At 45.6% G+C, this 19,990-nt stretch overlaps 1 protein-coding gene across 10 annotated transcripts in view; it reads left to right on the top strand.

The window, feature by feature from the left end:
- The window catches only part of YTHDF3 (YTH N6-methyladenosine RNA binding protein 3), a 158,552-nt gene that overhangs the window by 14,566 nt on the left and 123,996 nt on the right, over nucleotides 1–19,990 (top strand). Inside the window, exons 1-3 of one of the 10 annotated variants that reach the window (XM_033933430.1) lie at nucleotides 12,480–12,614; nucleotides 13,225–13,249; nucleotides 18,855–18,965. The exons of 3 other annotated variants lie outside the window; for them this stretch is intronic. Coding sequence is in view for 1 of the 7 variants with exons in the window: in XM_033933425.1 (XP_033789316.1) it covers nucleotides 12,757–12,780; nucleotides 13,225–13,249 (49 nt within the window). In the remaining 6 variants the exon portion in view is untranslated. 6 more of the 10 variants (XM_033933431.1, XM_033933427.1, XM_033933426.1 and 3 more) reach the window with 6 other exon arrangements.

Genomic DNA, 19,990 nt, shown 5'->3' with positions numbered 1-19,990 from the left:
ATATCCAGGGAAAACTACCTGATGGGTCTAAGAACGCTTTATTTAAATAATTTATCTTACAGCCTCCAGCTTCTCCGAATTCTCCTTTTTCCTCAGGTTAGTGTATTGGAAGCTTTCTGTCCTTTCTGTGTAGGGGTATCACGTTGGCACGCTTTTGCTAGTTGATCTCTCTCTCTCCCTAGAACCAACATACTACTCTAACTAAAACCAAATCAATAAGAAAAACCCTATCCTAAATCTAATAACCCCTAAAATACTTTCTAAGCTAGGAAAAAAACAGATAATTGATGTTCCCTATACTATTTCCCTCCCCCAAATTTCCTATATATAATCACAAAACTCATCCTTCCTCTAAACCAGGGGTGTCCAATGTCGGTCCTCGAGGGCCGCAGTCCAGTCGGATTTTCAGGATTTCCCCAATGAATATACATAAGGTCTATTTGCATGCACTGCTTTCATTGAATGCTAATAGATCTCATGCATATTCATTGGGGAAATCCTGAAAACCCGACTGGATGGCGGCCCTCGAGGTCCGACATTGGACACCCCTGCTCTAAACATTTCATGCATATAAATCTTTTCCCAGAATCCCAAAAATCCTTACAGAAATTATTCCCAGAAAAAGATGTCCAAGGCAATTTCACAACTTTGCTTCACTAATAGTCTCTCACAACATTCCACAGAAATCTGTCACAGGACATCTATTAAATTCTCCAGAAATCAGCACCACAGACTTATTACACAGAGGCTGAAAATTTCTTCAGAAATCAGGTTTCAAAAGCAGTTTCACAACTTTGCTTCACCAATATTTCTCTCACAACATTACACAGGAATCTCACACAGGACCTCTCATAAAATCTTCTCCAAAAATCAGCACCACAGATTTGTCACTGAGAGAATCTCTCAAAACACTTCCCAGAAGATTCTCAGACTATTTTTCTAGTATCAAATAGTTTCACAGATAAAACAATTCTTCACATCAGCCAGAAAGAAATGTTTTCGCCCTTGGATAAATACCAGAATCTACATATCTAACCTCAACTTCAACCAAAACCTCCAATTCCTTTTCAAAATTCAATAAAACCAGCTATAATTATCTTCTCACAAGGCACAGAAACCAAATTACCTGCACACAGATCCAAGTCACCCTCCCTCCCAAATCTGACAGAATGTTCAAGCAGATGATGCTGATCTCTGCACTAGGACAGCAAATCTGTGCAGGAAATCAGCAACAGAATGCCAAAATTGCACCAATACAAAAAATACACAAACCATACTTCTGAAAATAGGGAAAAAAAACCCCACAGGTCTTACAGTCCAGATTTTCTTTGTTTTAAAACCCTTTAAAATCTTATTTAAACCCTGGTTTTCTCACTCAGGTAACTTTTAACCCTGGTTACATAAAGACTTCTTTTTTTCCTCAGGAATTTACCAACTTAATTTTTTTTGTTTGTTTTTCAGAAGCATTCATCATTTTGAATACAAATTAGTTTTAATGTTTATGTTTGTTTTATCAGTCCGTTCCAGCAAGATGTTATCTCACTGGTTTACCAAACTTCATTCGATACCATTTAATTATTTTTGGGTCCTCAGAGGGCCACCACGCACTCAATACATCTCATTGTGCGGGGCTTTATGCACCCTTTCGTCACTGGACCATAAGTTTTATATTACGTTTTTCATAAATATTAATTTAAGTATAAATATGCTAAAAGTACTTATTAATATTTATGAAAAACGTAATATAAAACTATGAGTGGTGGCCCTCTGAGGACCCAAAAATAATTAAATGGTATCGAATGAAGTTTGGTAAACCAGTGAGATAACATCTTGCTGGAACGGACTGATATATGATAGTATTCTTCATTCAAATTACCGTATTTGCCGGCGTATAAGACGACTTTTCAGTACCTTAAAATCCTCCCCAAAGTCGGGGGTCGTCTTATACGCCGGGTACTGTTTACATGCCCTTACTTTACATGACCTAACATCTCCTTCCTTACCTCCTTACGGTGCTTACGGTACTAGTAAACCTGCCGGGACATCAGTGGGGCCATGGCGGGACATCAGTGTGACAAGGGTGCCAGCTCCTTCATCCTGCGCAGCGGGAAGCAGCGGCGCTCTGGCCCCACCCCTTTTCTCTTTACTACGTCTCTCGCACATGCGGCCGTGTGTGGAGTCTAGCCCTTAAGGAAGTTGCGGGGGCGAACAGGAGGCTTTTGAAGGCTTTTAAAGGGAAACTGTCATGCCAGCAAACTTGCTAGGGACTTGCCCGGCACTTGCTCTCTCCCTCTATGTGTTATCTTCCTTCTATCATTGACAGTTTCAGTTTGGTTAACAGTTTAGAAAACAAATAGCATGGCAGCTCCCATGGGTTTATTGTTCTATTCAGCTTTAGTGAATTAATTAAAATTGTTGAAATAAATTCTGATGTTCTTTTATTTGTTGTGCAGAAGGTGTGCGGAAGAAGGGGTAGTCTTATATGGCGAGTATATAACAAACTCTATATTTTAACTGTAAAAGTTGGGGGGTCGTCTTATACGCCCAGTCGTCTTATACGCCGGCAAATACGGTAGTCTTAGATTATTATTACGAGAGAAATTTTCTAAAGACTCCAATTTTCTCCTTAAATTAATGTTATCTCTCACAAGTGTTTCTATAATTTGTTTAGAAACTTTCACTTCTTGGGAAGAATTCAAAATTGAATTTTTTAAATCTTGTAAGTCAACTTTAATATTCTTAATTTCCTTTTCTTGAGTATTAACTTTATGTTCTAACAGAGAGCTGAGGACTAACAGATTTAGCCAAATTCACCACTAGATCCCAAATGGCCTCAAGAGTTACCTCTTGGGGTTTTTTTAATGTAGAGAAGAATTTTTTATAAGAAACAATATCCTCACCAACTGAGGTTCCTTCATGGCTGCTGGTCTCATGCTCACAAATCAAATGTGGCGCTGGTAAGTTCCCAGGTAAGTCCCAGGTTCCAAAGGGACATTCTGAAAATGCGGAGAGTCCCACTCCAAGGTCCCCTGCATGTTGCCACCAGCCTCTGCGAAGAGTCCCACATCGACTCCTGATGGTTCCTTGACCTGCGGGGAACTTGCACCCTGTGAAGGAGGGGGAGGCACTCCAGCGTTGGGACTCAGGGTGGTTTCTGGGCCCAAGGAGATCCCTTCTGCCTCGCCCCGGTGCATCTCCAGCAGACGCTCCAGCGATGTCCTGCATTCAACGCAGAAGCCGATCCATACTGCTGAAAGCGGTCGGGTCTGGGCACTGCGAGGCTCCAGCGGCACTATGCTCTCTCCGCTTCTGCATGTAGAGGTAATTTTAATATGGTAATAAAAAATATTGGTATTTTAATATGGTAATAAAAAATATTCTGAACCGAAGTGCTCAGCCAAGCCTTCAATCCGCCATCTTGGTTCCTCCCTGTTTTCAAAAAAAGTTTTATAGAAAAATATAATTTAAAAAGAAATAAGAACAATATAAGATACAATTAAATAAAAAGCTGGGGTTTAAGGACTAACATGAACTAACATGACCAGTAGGAAAAGGACACTGGGGAATGAAATTACATTGAGATAAACGGTCTCGTATAAAGATTAAAAAGCAATGGTGACAAATAATATTCCAGATAGCAAAGGCCTTGGATTTGAAATGTTGGTTCCCACTTTGGTATCATAAGAACATAAGCGTTGCCTCTGCCGGGTCAGACCAGGGGTCCATCGTGCCCGGCAGTCCGCTCCCGCGGCGGCCCCCCAGGTCCATGACCTGAAAGTGTTCCCTACCTAACCTAAAATATCCATACCCTATTCGCTCAATGTCCTGTAAGGTAAACCTCTATCTGTACCCTGTTATTCCCTTTGCTTCCAGGAAATCATCCAGTCCCTTTTTGAACCCCAGAATTGTACTCTGTCCTATCACCTCTCCGGGAAGCGCGTTCCAGGTGTCCACCACCCTCTGAGTGAAGAAGAACCTCCTTGCATTCGTTATGAATCTGTCTCCTTTCAGTTTTTCTGAATGACCTCTTGTTTTAGTTGTCCCTGCTAGTCTAAAGAATCTGTCCCTCTCCACCTTCTCTATGCCTTTCATGATTTTATAAGTTTCTATCATGTCCCCTCTCAGTCTCCGCTTCTCCAGGGTAAAGAGCCCCAGCCTGTCCAACCGTTCGGCATATGAAAGGTTCTCCATACCCTTTATCATCCTCGTTGCCCTCCTCTGGACCCTCTCGAGTATTGCCATGTTCTTCTTGAGGTATGGCGACCAGTATTGGACGCAGTATTCCAGATGTGGACGCACCATTGCTCGATACAGTGGCAGGATAACTTCTTTTGTTCTGGTAGTGATACCTTTTTTGATAATGCCCAACATTCTGTTCGCTTTTTTTGAGGCCGCTGCACATTGTGCCGCCTGCTTCATTGTGTTATCCACCAATACCCCCAGATCTTTTTCTTGGCTGCTTCCCCCGAGTACCCTCCCTCCCATCGTATAGCTGTACATGGAGTTCCCCTTCCCTATGTGCAATACCTTACATTTCTCCACATTGAAGCTCATCTGCCATTTTTTTGCCCACTCACTCAGTTTGTTCAGGTCGCTCTGCAGTTCTTTGCATTCCTCAACAGTTCTGGCCCTGCTGGAGAGTTTTGTGTCATCCGCGAACTTGATAACTTCGCACTTTGTCCCCGTTTCTAGATCATTAATAAATATATTATCTATCTTCTCAAAATGATCTAAACCAGGACATGACAACATAAATTACTCCATTATTAGATAATTATACAAAATTGAATGGTCTATAGTGTTGAAAGCTGCACTCAATGCAATGACACCAAAAGAACATCAGAGCCTTTATCCAGAAACTTACAACAATAATTACATTACAGTACATTTATAGACTGCAAAACCTTCCAGATCGATGCGGTTTACATAAGCAAGAGACTGTACAAAACAGAGAATTATAGAATTTGGACTTAATCATTAATTTCCCCAAAATCTTACAAACAAAGATGTTTTCAATAGTTTTCGTAAGTGCAGAAAGGAGCCTGAGGAAGCAAACAAGGTACGTAACTCGGACTCCTGCTTGGCTGCCTGGAATGCAATCGTTCAATGTAAACATTTCTTGTATAGGCAGCCACGCACTGAAGGAAGTACAAACATTGAAGTAATCTGCAGCAGACATTCTACTTTAAAGAGCATAAATTGATCCAGCAAATAACTGGGAGCTTGACTGTGTAAGGCTTTATAACATAAAATCCCAAATTTAAATAATACCCTGGCCTCAAAAGGCAACTAATGCAGCTCTCTATAAAAGGGAGTAACATGCTCCAATTTTCTCAAATTAAAGATCAGACATACAGCTATGTTTTGAATCTTGTGTAATCTATCTAGATTTGAACGTAGACCTCCAAGATGAACTAAGTTACAATAATCCAATGTATTGAGAACCAGAGACTGAACCAACATTCTAAATGCAAAGGGACTGAAATAAGATCTAATCATACGCAGCCTCCATAAAAGAATGAAGCAGTTATTAACCAAGACATTAGTAAATATTTTCATAGATAAATTCTTATGCAGATGCACACCCAGGATTTTAATTTATGAGTCGATCCTATAAGTCAGGGGTGCCCAAAAGGTTGATCGCAGAGCCCATCCCGTGTTGCCTTTGCGTTCTACCTGCTTCCCCGATGCTGTAAGAGGCCAACAGCGACTGCAGAAGCGCCGTGCACACCAGCCTTCCCAGGAAGTTCCAGGCCAGCCAATCGCTCGTCTGGAACTTCATCTCCCGCGTCACATTGACGTTGGGGGGGGGGGGGGGAGGCTGGTGGGTCCGGCGCTTCTGCAGTCACTGTTGCGGTGTTGGGGAACAGGGAGAACTCGGCAGCGGCTTGGGAGCCTGTTCCCAAACAAAGGCCCTGGCGGTGGCTTGTGGATAAAGAAAGGACAGACAGAGAGAAAGAAAGACAGGGAGACAGAAAGAAAGACACTTAATGCAGTGTCTCACTTCCGGCTCACCACACAATTGCTTCCCACGTACTCACCTTTATAGGACCCCCAGGGACCCCTGAAGAAGACTTTTTGTCAAAACGCGGACCGTGTTGGGTCCTGTATCCCTAGCGGACTAAGTCCTTTAAGGCTCTTATGTGGATGGAATTATTTTATGTGGATGATTTTAGTGTACCTTTGGAACTAGGACTATGGACATCCTTAACTATAGGTCTATTCAGCATATGGTCTATTAATAGCCCAAGTATAATTATAATAGATAGTGGTCAGACCAAGGCACTGGAAGGAGGGCTAATCAAAATGATTTATCTATGTTCATCAACCCACCAAAACAAAAAACTATGTCTGAAATGATGCAAATCGGAACATGCAAGTAGGCCTCTGTCAGATAGAGAGAGGTCCGGCTGAACCGCCAGAATGACAGATCTCGATCCAAGATGGCTGCTGCTAAGACGTGTTGAGAAGCATGCACCTTACTGCTCAGATCTTCTTCTTCTTTTTTTCCTGTTACGGAGACTTTTGCGTTCCGATTCCTTTACCATGCCGAAGAGGAGAGGCAAGAGCGCTTCAGGTGCCTCACAGCACTCTGTTGTGCCGACTCTCGGCAATATTGCAGACCTGTTGCGGCAGATGCAGGGAGCTACTAATCCGACGTCTGAAGCTAGCCCGCTGAGGGCACCGGGGTGAGCGAGACCGAGCTTGCACCTCCTGGGCCGGATACCACCTTGAGTCCAGACGTACGAGCGCTACTCCCACAGCCTCGGATCACCAGTTCTCCAAAGGGCGAGATAACCCCAGAGCTGGGGGCGGACCTTACTCCTGAGGCAGTTTACAGCTTTGTGGAGAGCATGGAGGTAGAACTCCCTGTACAGGAAAAGTCTGCAGAAGATTCGGAGGCTTTGTTAACAACCGGAGGTGGAATAAACCAGATGGAACAAAGCCAGGGAACTTTCCTTCCGGGTGAGCATTTCTACACTCAACAAAAAATTCCTATATGGGAGAAGCCCACTTAGGTAACTCTGGAGTCTTTAAGTGGCTAATTTTGCTAAAACTATTAGCCCCAATTTCCACTATATAGAGAACAAATTGATTCAACATAATAAGGAGCTTAAAGATATATAAGATCAGGCTACTTCAAAAATTTTAGTACAAAAACTTGACCAAGATGTTCTAGCTTCTAAACAATTGCAAGAGGCCCTAATCAAGGATAATGTTAATCTTAGAAAGAAACTGGAAATGCTTGAGAATGCCTCAAGAAATAATAATTTGAGACTTATTAATTTTCCAAGATTGACAACGGTAACTCCTAGGGAGATGCTTAGGAGATATTACAAGTTTCTGAAGAAACACTACCTCCATTTTCTCAAGTTTACTAACTTCCAAATAAAATTAGGCCTCAATTACAGAAAAAACCTGATCAAGCAATTCTAAATGTATCGGAAATCTTGGAGACGTCTGATAAGGACATGGTAACACCTTCCACACTAATATTAACTGTAGCTCTCTCGATTGATAAAGGATGGTTATTGAGGCTTTTCTTTAAAAATAAACAGAAAGAGTTCTTAAGAATTAAAAATTCAAATGTACCCTGATCTTTCAAGAGACTCAAAAACGCCATCGAAAATTTCTTCTTTTGAGACCAGGGGTCACTCTGTTAGGGGCAACTTTTTACCTGAGATATCCTTGTAAGTGTATTATATTCCACCGTTCAGTTAAATATGTTTTTTTTAACCTTATCAGTTAACTGCTTTCTTGGCTATGTCCCGAATAGATGGCGGAACAACAAGTTTAATAAGTATCTCCTACCTCAGCGCTATGTTTAGCATATTTCCTAAGTGATTATTATTTATCTTTTCTCGCTTATATGAATTCTTGGATCTTAAGTTGAGGACTTAAGTTGTGCTAGATGAAATTATTAATGTCTTTTTATTTACTTTTAAGGATAATCAAGGTATAAAGGTTTTTTATACTTTGAGAGAATTGTTCCATCTAACCAGCTTTCAGTACAAGTGTTTGCTTGATATGTAAATGTGGAAACTTATAAATAAATAAAAAAAGAATGACAGATCTCAGGGTCTCCATGCGAAAAGACAGAACTCACAGAGCCCTGTTGACTCCCTTCAGATCCAAGATGGGCCAAAAAGTCCCCTCTTTCTTAGGCACCACAAAGTAAATCAAATACTAGCCGGTGCCACACTCCTGCGGAGGCACGGGCACTACCACTGAGATCTAGCAATCTTTGAAGCGTCTGGCAAAAGGCCCGCTTCTTCCATGCCGCCTGACAAGGAGAAGTGAGAAAGTGATCTGGCAAGGAACAGGAAAACACCAGAGCATAACCATCCCGAATCACCTCCGGGACTGATCCGTTGTGATCTCGGCCCACCCCTGGTAAAAGTCTAGCAACCTTAGAGTCAGTCAAGGGCTGTACCAACTGTCTAGTTCCTCGCCAAACAAGAAAGACCCCTGAAAGGGAAATTTCATAAGTTTTGCCTTCAACGCCACATCCACTGACCAAGCCCGGAGCCACAGGGTATGACGCGCAGCCACACCAAGAGCCATGGACTTGGCCGAAGCCCGCAACAGATCATACATGGCATCCGAGAGATAAGAAGCACCCATCTCAATCTTAGCTAACTCCTGATCCACCAAGGACCAGTCATCAGACTCCTGGTCAAGGACCCACTCGGACCAAGAAAACAAGCCCATGCCATCAAACCGCCACACATCACCGCCTGGACCGCCAGGGCAGTCATATCAAAACTCTGCTTAAGAAGGGACTCCAACCTATGCTCCTCAGAGTCCTGCAGAGCTGAGACACCCTCTACCGGCACCATATGTCATTTTGCGATGGCCGAATCCACCGCATCTACCACGGGCGACTTCAAGCTATCTCTATCTCCCTCCGGAATGGGATACAGACGGGCCATAGACCATGCAAAACGAAAAGACGTTTTCAGCGCCTTCCATTGCACCAGCACAATATCCCGAATATCCTGATGCATAGGAAAAGAGCAGGAGGCTGAGCGGATCCCTTGAAGCAAGGGGTCCATCACACGCGGGTGCTCCTCAAAATGTAAAACTGAGGAAACCTGAAGAATAAGCTCCTAGAGCTTGTCCCACTGAAAAATGCACACCACAGACGACAGCTGGCAGTTCTGAAAAACCCCGCCAGTGGCATCCGTCCCCCCGAGAAGATCCTTGAGATCCATCAAGGGGTTCAAATCCTCCTCCAGCACAAAAGGCTCCCCATATAAAAATCCTTGTCTTAAAGAGACCCTCAGCTGCTTGGATGAAACTGGGGAGATGGGGTCAAAACCGGTGCAGGGGGGGGGCGAACAGGGGTAGACATGTAGGGAGAACCCCCCCAAAAAAACCCCGAGACCCCTGAAGTGGAAGCAGGACCCCCAGCTGCCTGAAGATAAGCCTTACACAAGGCTAAAACAAAATCAGGGGAAAAAAATCCCGGTGGCCCAATGGGGCTTACTGTCAAAGCAGGAGACTCAGCAGAAACTTGCCGCTGTCTCTCCAATACAGGGGGATGGTCACATAAGGCTGCAGACAAGATGGAGGAGCTTCCCATCAAAACTGGCCAAAAATCTCCCCTGAGGCCTGCAGTGGCTGAGAGGCCTGAACCGCCCCAGACGCTAAAGCAGGCAAGCCGGCAGCAGCGGTAAGGGAGTCCCCAGCACTATCAGCGGCAAGGAAACCTTATTTCCCTGACTGTTGGGGGAATCCTTGTGTGGGCAGCGAAGGAAGCCCAGGCTTCCCCACTGCCGGCACGTGAGGCACTCGCAAAGGGGATCCAAAGCAGACGAGGATTCCCCTTCGTGGCGGCCAGCACACCGTGAGCACAGGCCTGCTGCATCGACCTCGCGTCTGGAGCACAATGAGCATTTTTCCCTTTAAAAGTGCTCATTGTGCAGTACGAGAATCAGCTAAAAGAAAAGTGCCGGTTAGCAATAAAAATAAAAATCAATAACAGACAATTGAAGGCTTCTCTTCAGACTGGCACTGCCTCTGAATTTTTTTTTTCTTGAACAGACTCCACTGGCTGTCTAAGCAATATGCCTTGGTATTGGTCTTTCTTTCAGAAATCTCAGGGGTATTATTAATTAGAATACAGTGGAAGCCAGAAAAATGCTTAGATCCAAAAATATATAGACTGACCTCACATTCAGACAGGTAACCCAAACATGGATTGTGGCTTACAATTTGTTGGCCACAATCCATGTTTGGGTTACCTGTCTGAATGTGAGGTCAGTCTATATGTTTGCTGGTATTGGTGGCAAGGTTTACAGCTGATATATCTCTAGAAAAATTGTGGGGAGGTGGAGGAAATGGGGGGAAGGACTCGACTTGTTGAGTGTGACATCCCTGAGGTCGGATGGTCCCCCGAGAGGGTCCCCCCAAGCTCAGTCCGTCACCAGATGGGGACAAGAAGGCCACTACACAACTTCCAACAGCTCTACACTAAACCAGGAAGACTGCAACATCTTACCACACCTGCTGGAGACTGAGAACAGACTGAAGTATTAGGGACTGCACAGCCAATTGTACTACAGCCAAAAGTTTGTCTCAGTCTCCACCTGTTGATTATGGTGAGCGATTACCCATCAGTGAACTGTGCCGGTCTGGAGAGACGCTGAAGAATTGGCATCTGTCTCGCTGCAGGTGGGGGTGTTTGCTGGCGGCATGGGTTTCTTCGCAGCAGGAGAAAATCGGCATTTTGTGGAGTTGTCGCTGTCATTCCGGGGGAGGGGGGAGATGTTCACCAGCAGCATGGTTTCTTTGTAGTGGGAAAGAATCGGCATCTCTTCTGCTGCAGGTGGGGTGTTGCTGTTCCGAGGAGGGGGAGTGTTCATCTCCGTTGCAGGGAAGGGGTGTTGTGATGCAGCAGGAGAAAATGGGCATCTCTCCCGCCACATCACAACACAGGCTTTCTAGCAGTCTCTGATCCTGACCGTCACCCTAACCTGAATGTCGCTTATTTTTTGGCGCCAAAAAGCCAACACCACTTTTAGAAAATGGCTCGGTATTTTTTAAGAAATCCACTGGAGGGCTCATTTGAATGTTGAAGAGCCCATTTGCATGTCATTGTTGGAGACTGCTAGAAAGCTCACTATTGATAGAGATAATCCATTTTGATAAACCGCCGCTAAAATGCGTACAGGCTAAACTGTCGGTAAACAGTTTAGTGACTGTGTTAAAGTTTTGAGAATTTGGACCCGAGTTCTGTGTGATGATTGCTACTGCCCGGGTGGGCACCCACACAGATAGATGTTAGACACACTTTCTCCATTTATGAGCAATAGATCCAGTGTCATTCCTTCCCTCATGGGGTCTGACACATTTGTCTGAGTAGAGCTCTTTGAAGAGCATCCATGATCTCTTTACTTCTTTCTAACTCTGCAGTAGAAACATTCCAATCTGCATAATGAATGGTGAAATATCGTAGTAACACCACCTCCTTTTTCAAATCCATTTTATGGATATCTGCAACCAGAGCTCTGGCCAGCTTCTCTGTTTGCAAAGGAGGCCTGTGTATAAATGGAGGTTCCATCTTCTTTCTTCAAGCTGATTCATAATGCTTCCTCCCAGAGGAAAAAGTGGATCATTAGGGAAGATCCTGTCCCAAGAGAGAAGTGAACCCCCCCCAAAAAGCTGCAATTGGTGCCACCTCTAATAAAGTGTCCTTTTCAGCCCCAACTAATCAGGGGACTCATCTCCAAAAGTCAATCAGTGCCTGAGTCCCTTAAAGTACCTATCTGTATTTTCAGTTTTAAACAGTCTGGGTTGGTAGTGTACATCATTACATAGCTTTTTTCTTTTCTTTTGAATTGTCACTTAATACTTTTCTCAGATATTTTTGCCTTAAGTCATTTATGGAATCAAACATACCATAGCAGGGCTGAGCATAGGTGCTCACAGCCACCAACAGACTTAATGGTAGCCCACGTTAATACCTTTCCCTAAAGATGGGTTATTTTACCATAAGTCATGCAATTTATCACAGGGTCTTCTGCATAAAATGAGATCCTGTGTTAAAATAGTAAGACTTCATGTTTCCTTATTTTAGTAAAAAAATAACCTGTCTTAACAGTAGTCAACTTCTATATTGACATGACAGTTTTAAATGTTACATTAAAGTAATCTTTAAGAGGTAAAATTACCAATAAAAAGTTCTACAAAATAGTAATGTTAAGAGAGCACAATAACAACGCTAATTCAAAGGAGGTAGATTTACGTAAGAGTTCCAACTTCAAAACTGAAACTCGTGCAAAGCCTTTCTAGAATATCACTAGCACGATATGGCAAAACACGCACACCACAGCTCGGTCACTTTCACTCCCTATTCCTTACTTGCTCGATACCCATCCCACAGACATTCCCAAACAGACACGCCGCCTCGCGCGAACCCACTATCACGTGACACGAGGACCAGGACCTGCTATTGACGTCAGGAACGGAAGTAAGGTTACTAGTCTGACAGCTGTAGCAGGAGCGAAAGAAAAGGGTGCGTGTGGGGTGGCAGAGGGAAGGTGGCCCTTGTCTCACGCTGTGCCCTGTTTCCCTGCTGTGGAGGAGCTCGCGCGCGTGCCAGGAAGGGAGTAAGTAGAAGGCCTCCAGCAGCGGATCCCGTGCCGGACAACCGATAGCGCGCGGGCGCGCCCCCGCCCCTTCTCCCCCTCCTCCCCCTGCGCAGGCGCAGACCCGGCCCGAGTCCGAGCTGCGGCGGCGGCTCCGGGAAGAATGTCAGCCACAAGCGTCGACCAGGTAACCGGGAGCAGAGAGCGGGACTGAGAACCAGTCCCCGCCCCTCTCCCCCTCGGGGGACCAGTGCAGCGGAGGAGGCCCCGAGAGCTGCCGCTTGTATGTACAGGCGCGGGGCCTGGGGCCTCTGGCGGCTGCAGCCGCTAGTTATAGGGGAAAGGAGTTGGGAGCCAATCTCTGGGGCCTGATCCCGGAATTAGGGAGCCTGGGATTGACTACGGAGCCTAATGTTTTCGGGATCTTTGGGTGTGTGACCCTCGATGTATGGAAATCTCCCATTTCCCCTGCATACTTATTTCTGTTTCTCTTAGTAAGGAGAAGTGTTGACATCAGATCTCGGGTCTCACACTGGTCTCTTCTCCTCCCTCCCCCCGTGTTCGTAGAATAGAAACAAATGTAATGCATTAGTCTTCCATAGCTTACCTTCTCTCTTTCACGTTCTTGCAGAGACCTAAAGGACAAGGAAATAAAGGTGAGTTTTGTTTGTGCTGTTCGTGAGGTGTGGGTCCTGTGGCAAACAAGACTTGTCACCATACACTTGAGATGTTGCTAAAGTATTTGCTTTGGATCTTTACGAATAGAATTAGGTGGATTCTGGGATAAGGGGGCTTCTTTGGGAGTAAATTTAGTACAGGGATAGAGGATTTCAGCTTCTTAGGCTTGTAAATGTTATAAGTGCATCGGAGTGGAAAGGAAGGTCTAGAATACTTTGAGGGTATTATTGTGTGCAGTTCTGGTTCTCCCATTTCACAAAGCTTGTTGCAGAACTGGACGAGGTTCAGAAAAGGACACCAAAAATGATAAAAGGGAGATTGAACAGGTTAGGGCTCTTGAGCTTGGGAAGAAGGTTGCTGAAATGGGATCTGATAGAATTTATTTATTTTGTTTATGTAGGCTTGATATATTGCTATTTGTGTCCTGGCACAGCAATTTACAGTTTAAAAAGAGAAGAGGGACTGGAGAGTAGTGGGATTTATATTGAAGTTAGAGAGAGGGAGGGGAAAACAGTAGATGAAGCTACTCAAGAGAGGAGCAATGAGCTGAGAGGGGGAAGGAAAGGTAGAAAATATGGTACAATTCAAAGGGAATGGAGGAAGAGAAAAAAGGCAGGAATAAAGTGAGGATAAAGGGGGGGCTAGGGAATCAGGGTGGGGGAAATGATGAGAAGGTCCCTTAGAAGTTTTTGAAATCCTAAATGGTGGTAAGAATGGCACAGGGACAAATTTGTCTCCATCCCCATGGGACGGATCTCAATATCCCTGTCCCTGTGAGTTATGTTCCTGTCCCAATACTGCAAGCTCTGCCTTAACTGCACAAGCTCGAACATTTATGATTTTAAAGTGTTTGAGGCTTGTGCAGATGGGGACAGAGCTCCCATGTCATTCTCTATTATTGAACCTTTTCAAACAAAATCAAGAGCATAATCCATTAAATTTATAACCATCATATTGAAAACAAATGGTAGAAAGAGTATTTTTTTTTTTTTTTAAACATAGAATGTAATTAAGCTGTGAAATCTGTTGCTGGAGGATGTGGTTAAGATGACTAACCTAGTAGGATTCAAAGGAAGTTGGGCAAGTTTCTATTGGAAAAGTCTATGAAAAAAATTAACCAGGTAGACATGTGAAAGCCATTGCTTATCCTTGGAAATGAGCTGTGAGAAGCAGATATGCTGGGTCCTTGTGACTTGAACTGGGTAGAGATAGAGCCTGAGCTTGATGAACCTTGTGAGGGGTAGAGTAGCTTAATGGCTAGTGCAACGGCCTGAGAACCAGGGGAGTTGTGTTCAGTCCCCACTACAGCTTCTTGTGACTCTGGGCAAGCCTTAACCCTCCATTGCCACAGATATAAAATAAGTGCCAATATATAATATATAAACTACTTTGATTGTAGCCTCAGAAAGGCAGTATATCAAGTCACATCCCCTTTCCCCCTTGACTCAGTATGCCTTATACTACGAGGTTATAGTCTGATGTGATAATGATAGTCTAAGAAGTATATCTTCAAATGACTTGTTTATATTCCACCTAAATCTGAGGTGGATTACAATTTAGCATACTTAATCCAAGAATATCAAAAGATAAAAATTATAGCCAAACAAAATTAATACAGATAATGCAAAAAAGACTAGAACCTAGTTGAAGTAAGGTGCTGCTAAGAAATACAATTGACAGCATCCTGCACTTATTACTGTTAACTTGTATAAATCTTATCTCTGCATATCAGATTTAATTTGGTCCATAAACTAATGAAATAAATGACTTTTTAGCTGTCTTTTTAAAGCATTAGTGTCTGCCAGAGTATTGATAGGAGATGGTAAATGATTCTACTGTATATATTCAAATGTAAACAGAGATTTTTGAACCAACAATATGGCACCAAAATGAGGATCTCTGTTTATATTCGAGCCACCACCTGACCACTGGTTCTGCTGTCCTCTCTTCAATCCCCAAAGACCACCACTAGTACTGTAGTCACATACTTACCCCCCACCAAAGAAAACCACCTCCAAAATGACTCTTGCTGTTGCTCTCCATGTTCGCCCCCACCAGTGCTGTAGTTACATGCCGTCCCTCCATGAACAACACTGGCACCGCTATTCTGCAACCCCTAAGATTTGATCCATGCCGTTGCCCTCCATGTTATCCCCCCCTCCAGCTGACATTGCGCTTACCCATCAGCTGTTGAAGAAAAAAGCTGCTGCCACCAATGCTAGGTATTATCTGATGCAGGGCCTTGAGCATCTGCGCATGCTCAAGGCTTGTCAGCTCCCGCCCCCTCTGAGCATCTCAGAGAGGTTGGGAAACAGCAGGCTTTGAGTATGCGGAGATGCTCAAGGCCTTTCTTTGGATCAACACAGAACAATAGCAATGGCAGCTTTTTTCTTCAAGAGCTGATGGGTAAGTGCGATGTCAGCTGGGGGGGGTGCACATGGAGGGCAACTGCATGGGTCATCTTAGGGGCATCAGGATAGCGGTGCTGGTGTTCTTCAGGGAGGGAGTGTGTGTGTGGGGGTGTGCATGGAGGACAACAGTGCTTTTCATTTTGGGGGTGGTAGGATACTGGTACTGGTGCTCTTTGGGGTAGGCATGTTATTACAGCATTGGCGGAGATGTGCATGGAGGGGAACAGAGTGGCTCATTTGTTTTAGATATTGTTTCACAGGAAAGTAAATTAGTAGGTCTTGAATGATTCTGGGACACCTACTCGTTCCTTAGAAAATAGTGAAATAATAAGATCAAGTAATAATGACTGAAAGAAGATGAAAAGTACATGTATAAAAGCATGACAACTTTCTTGGACAAAAAAAGTATATTCAAATCTATATTTTAAATTGGACCAACATTCAGACCCTTCCTCCCATTCTTTACCCTTGTCAATGCAATACATGTTGCTGTATCTGTGGCTCCTCCTGCCATATATACCGTATTTTCACGCATATAACGCGCGTGTTATACACGATTTTTACAAACCGTGCATAACCTTGCGCGTTATACGCGTGAGCGCGTTGTACAAAATTTTTTTTACATAGTTCCCCCCCGACGTCCGATTCACCCCCCCGCAGGACCGCTCGCACCCCCACCCCGAAGGACCGCTCGCACGCACCCGCACCCCGAAGGACCGCTCGCACGCACTCCCACCCGCACCCCCACCCTGAAGGACTGCTCGCACCCCTACAGCCTCCCAACCTCCCCCCATCATGTAGAAGCTCCTACCGGTGTCCTGCTGCTTCCTCTTGGCGGTCCCGGCCCTTCTGTGAGCCCTGCGCTGCTTCCCCTTTCTCTGACGTCAAGCCCTCTTGCCCCGCCGACTCCCCGACACGATCGGGGCAAGAGGGAGCTCAAGCCCTCTTGCCCCAGCCAACCGCGGCACCCCCGACACGATCGGGGCTAGAGGGAGCTCAAGCCCTCTTGCCCCCCCGACTCCCCGACACGATCGGGGCAAAAGGGAGCCCAAGCCCTCTTGCCCCGCCGACTCCCCAACTCCCCGACAATATCGGGCTAGGAGGGAGCCCAAGTCCTCCTGGCCCTGACGACCCCCCCGGCTAGTTGTTCGGGCCAGGAGGGAGCCCAAACCCTCCTGGCCACGGTGACCCCCCTACCCCCACCCCGCACTACATTATGGGCAGGAGGGATCCCAGGCCCTCCTGCCCTCGACGCAAACCCCCCTCCCCCCAACCACCGCCCCCCCCCCCCCAAGATCCTCCGACCGCCCCCCCAGCCGACCCGTGACCCCCCTGGCCGACCCCAACGACACCCCCACCCCCACCCCCCTTCCCCGTACCTTTGTGTAGTTGGCCGGACAGACGGGAGCCAAACCCGCCTGTCCGGCAGGCAGCCAACGACGGAATGAGGCCGGATTGGCCCATCCGTCCCAAAGCTTCGCCTACTGGTGGGGCCTAAGGCGCAGGGCCAATCAGAATAGGCCCTGGAGCCATAGGCCCCTCCTGGGGGCGGGGCCTGAGGCACATGGGCCCAACCCCGACCTAATCTGATTGGCCCAGGTGCCTTAGGCCACATCAGTAGGCGGAGCTTTGGGACGGATGGGCCAATCCGGCCTCATTCCATCGTTGGCTGCCTGCCGAACAGGCGGGTTTGGCTCCTGTCTGTCCGGCCAACTACACAAAGGTACGGGGAAGGGGGTGGGGGTGTCGTGGGCGTCGGCCAGGGGGGTCGCGGGTCGGCTGGGGGGGGGCGGTCGGAGGTTCTTGGGGGGTGCTGTTGTTGGGGGGAGGGGGGTTTGCGTCGAGGGCAGGAGGGCCTGGGATCCCTCCTGCCCGTAATGTGGGGTGGGGGTAGGGGGTCGCCGTGGCCAGGAGGGTTTGGGCTCCCTCCTGGCCCGATATTGTCGGGGAGTTGGGGAGTCGGCGGGGCAAGAGGGCTTGGGCTCCCTTTTGCCCCGATCATGTCGGGGAGTCGGGGGGGCAAGAGGGCTTGAGCTCCCTCTTGCCCCGATCGTGTCGTGGAGTCGGCGGGGCAAGAGGGCTTGACGTCAAAGAAAGGGGAAGCAGCGCAGGGCTCACAGAAGGGCCGGGACCGCCAAGAGGAAGCAGCAGGACACCGGTAGGAGCTTCTACATGATTGGGGGGGGGGGGGTCGGGAGGCTGTGGGGTGCGAGCGGTTCTTCAGGGTGGGGGTGCGGGTGGGAGTGCGTGTGAGCGGTCCTTCAGGGTGGGGGTGCGAGCTGTCCTGCGGGGGGGGGGGGGGGAATCGGACGTCAGGGGGGGCATCAGGCTTTCAGGGTGGGGACAGGACTTCAAGGGGGAGAGGAGAGTCGGGGCGGGCGAAAGGAGAGTCGGGGTGGCCAGACGAGAGTCGGGGCGGGCGAAAGGAGAGTCGGGCGACGACGGGAGTGTCGGGCAGCATGCACGGTATACGGGTGTGCACGGTATACAAAATTTTTTTTACATATATGTCGGTTTCCCGCGCGCTATACCCGTGTGCGCGTTTTACAGGGGTGCGCGTTATCTACGTGAAAATACGGTGCTCAAATATAAACTGAGATTTTGGGGGTCTCGGTTTATATTTGATTATATATGGTATTTTCTAGGTTCATCAGTAGAAAAATGACTTCAGTGGAACTCCATTTACCTATGATTGTTGAGGTCCAAAGTATTAGAATTGTGTATTAAAGAAACCTTAGTGGGAAGCAGAAAGATATTCAGAAATAAACAGCATATGAATTAATTTAAAAAATAAAAATTTTATTTGTAAAATATAAATTCAAGATATTATCTAAAGTTACATTAAAGATCTTCCAAAAATGAACTGTACTAACTGTTATTGAAACAGTGGAGAAAAAGATACAATATATCATCTACCAAACACTATGAATAAAGATGAGTTAAGCATTGATAACCATTTTAAGCAAAATATGAAGTCAGTTTCTGCTGTTTCATTCTAGAAACTTTAGTTTTTTTCTTATGAAGGCAGCTGTGTCAGATGTACAAATAATCTGTATGGATTCAGCTTCATGTTGTTCCATCCATTTGATCACTTCTTCCGTATAGTGTAGACCTGTGACATCAATTATTCTTGGCTCTTCTGCCTTACCATTATTCTCATCATCATCTTTAGCACTTTCCACACCAGAAACTGACTGAGCTTGCTGCAATAACTCCTCTTCAGAGAGATGCTCTGCAGATGGGCATGACTCTTCAAATTCAAGCCATTCTGACAAAAGATCAGGTGAAGTTTCTAGTCTAGCTTCTTTCATTAATTCTTGTAGACTCATCATATTCTCTTAGGCCTATATTATATAAACGGCACCTTAACTTAGGTGCCAGTAGGCGCCTTACCGGTGTCTAAGTCTAAAATGCCGTTTAAAAGTGGACTTTAAAAAAATTCAAGGTGCCTATCAGCTCCTCCGGAGGTGCTTTTCAGTGCCTAATGCCACTGTAGGCATGGCTAATGCCAGAAGTGGCGTTAGGTGTTGTAAAGCGCCTACGTATGCACGATTCATGTCAAAGATAGGCACTGAAAATGTAGGCCTTGAAAACCCTGGCCTACATTTCTGGCTTCTACCTTTGTTGGAGGTGCGATTCTCTAAACTGCGCCATCTCGTGATTAACATGCAATCGGTGACCGTTTTTAAGGCAGCCACTAATAACAGTGCCATTCAGAGCAGTGTTTCTCAACTTCTTCAAGCCAAGTACCCCCTAAGCCTAACAAATAACAACTGAGTACCCCTGCCCCAGACCCTCCCAAGCTCTGCCTAAAACCCACCCCAGACCCACCCAAGCTCCACCCCAGACCCCTATAATAATAGTACTTATTGTAATGCAATTTCTTCCATCCATTTTTCATATACACATAATATAATCTTGTTAATACATAATGGTAACCACAAAATTTTTTAAAAAACAGTGTACACAGAGAAAATGTTAATTATCATTTATATTTGGGGTTTTTTTTCAAAGAGGTCAAGGCAGATGACTTTAAAATATGCAGTGTTACCTCAGTAACAACTATAGAAAAATAGACAAATATAGTGCAAAATATAGACAGCAGATATAAATTCTCAGAACTGACATATTTCGATCACTAAATTGAAAATAAAATCATTTTTCCTATCTTTGTTGTCTGGTGATTTCATGAGTCTCTGGTTGCATTTCCAATATTTATTTATTTCTGCTTCCTGCCCGCTTCCTCTCCACCGGACCCCATTCCCTTCCCCAACCAACATCTCTCTCTCTCTCTGTCCCTCCATGAGT

The sequence above is a fragment of the Geotrypetes seraphini genome, chromosome 2 (genome assembly GCF_902459505.1).
Source record: "Geotrypetes seraphini chromosome 2, aGeoSer1.1, whole genome shotgun sequence".
Lineage (NCBI taxonomy): Eukaryota > Metazoa > Chordata > Amphibia > Gymnophiona > Dermophiidae > Geotrypetes > Geotrypetes seraphini.
Note: the sequence above shows the minus strand (reverse complement) of the source record. Positions and strands in the feature narration are given on the sequence as shown.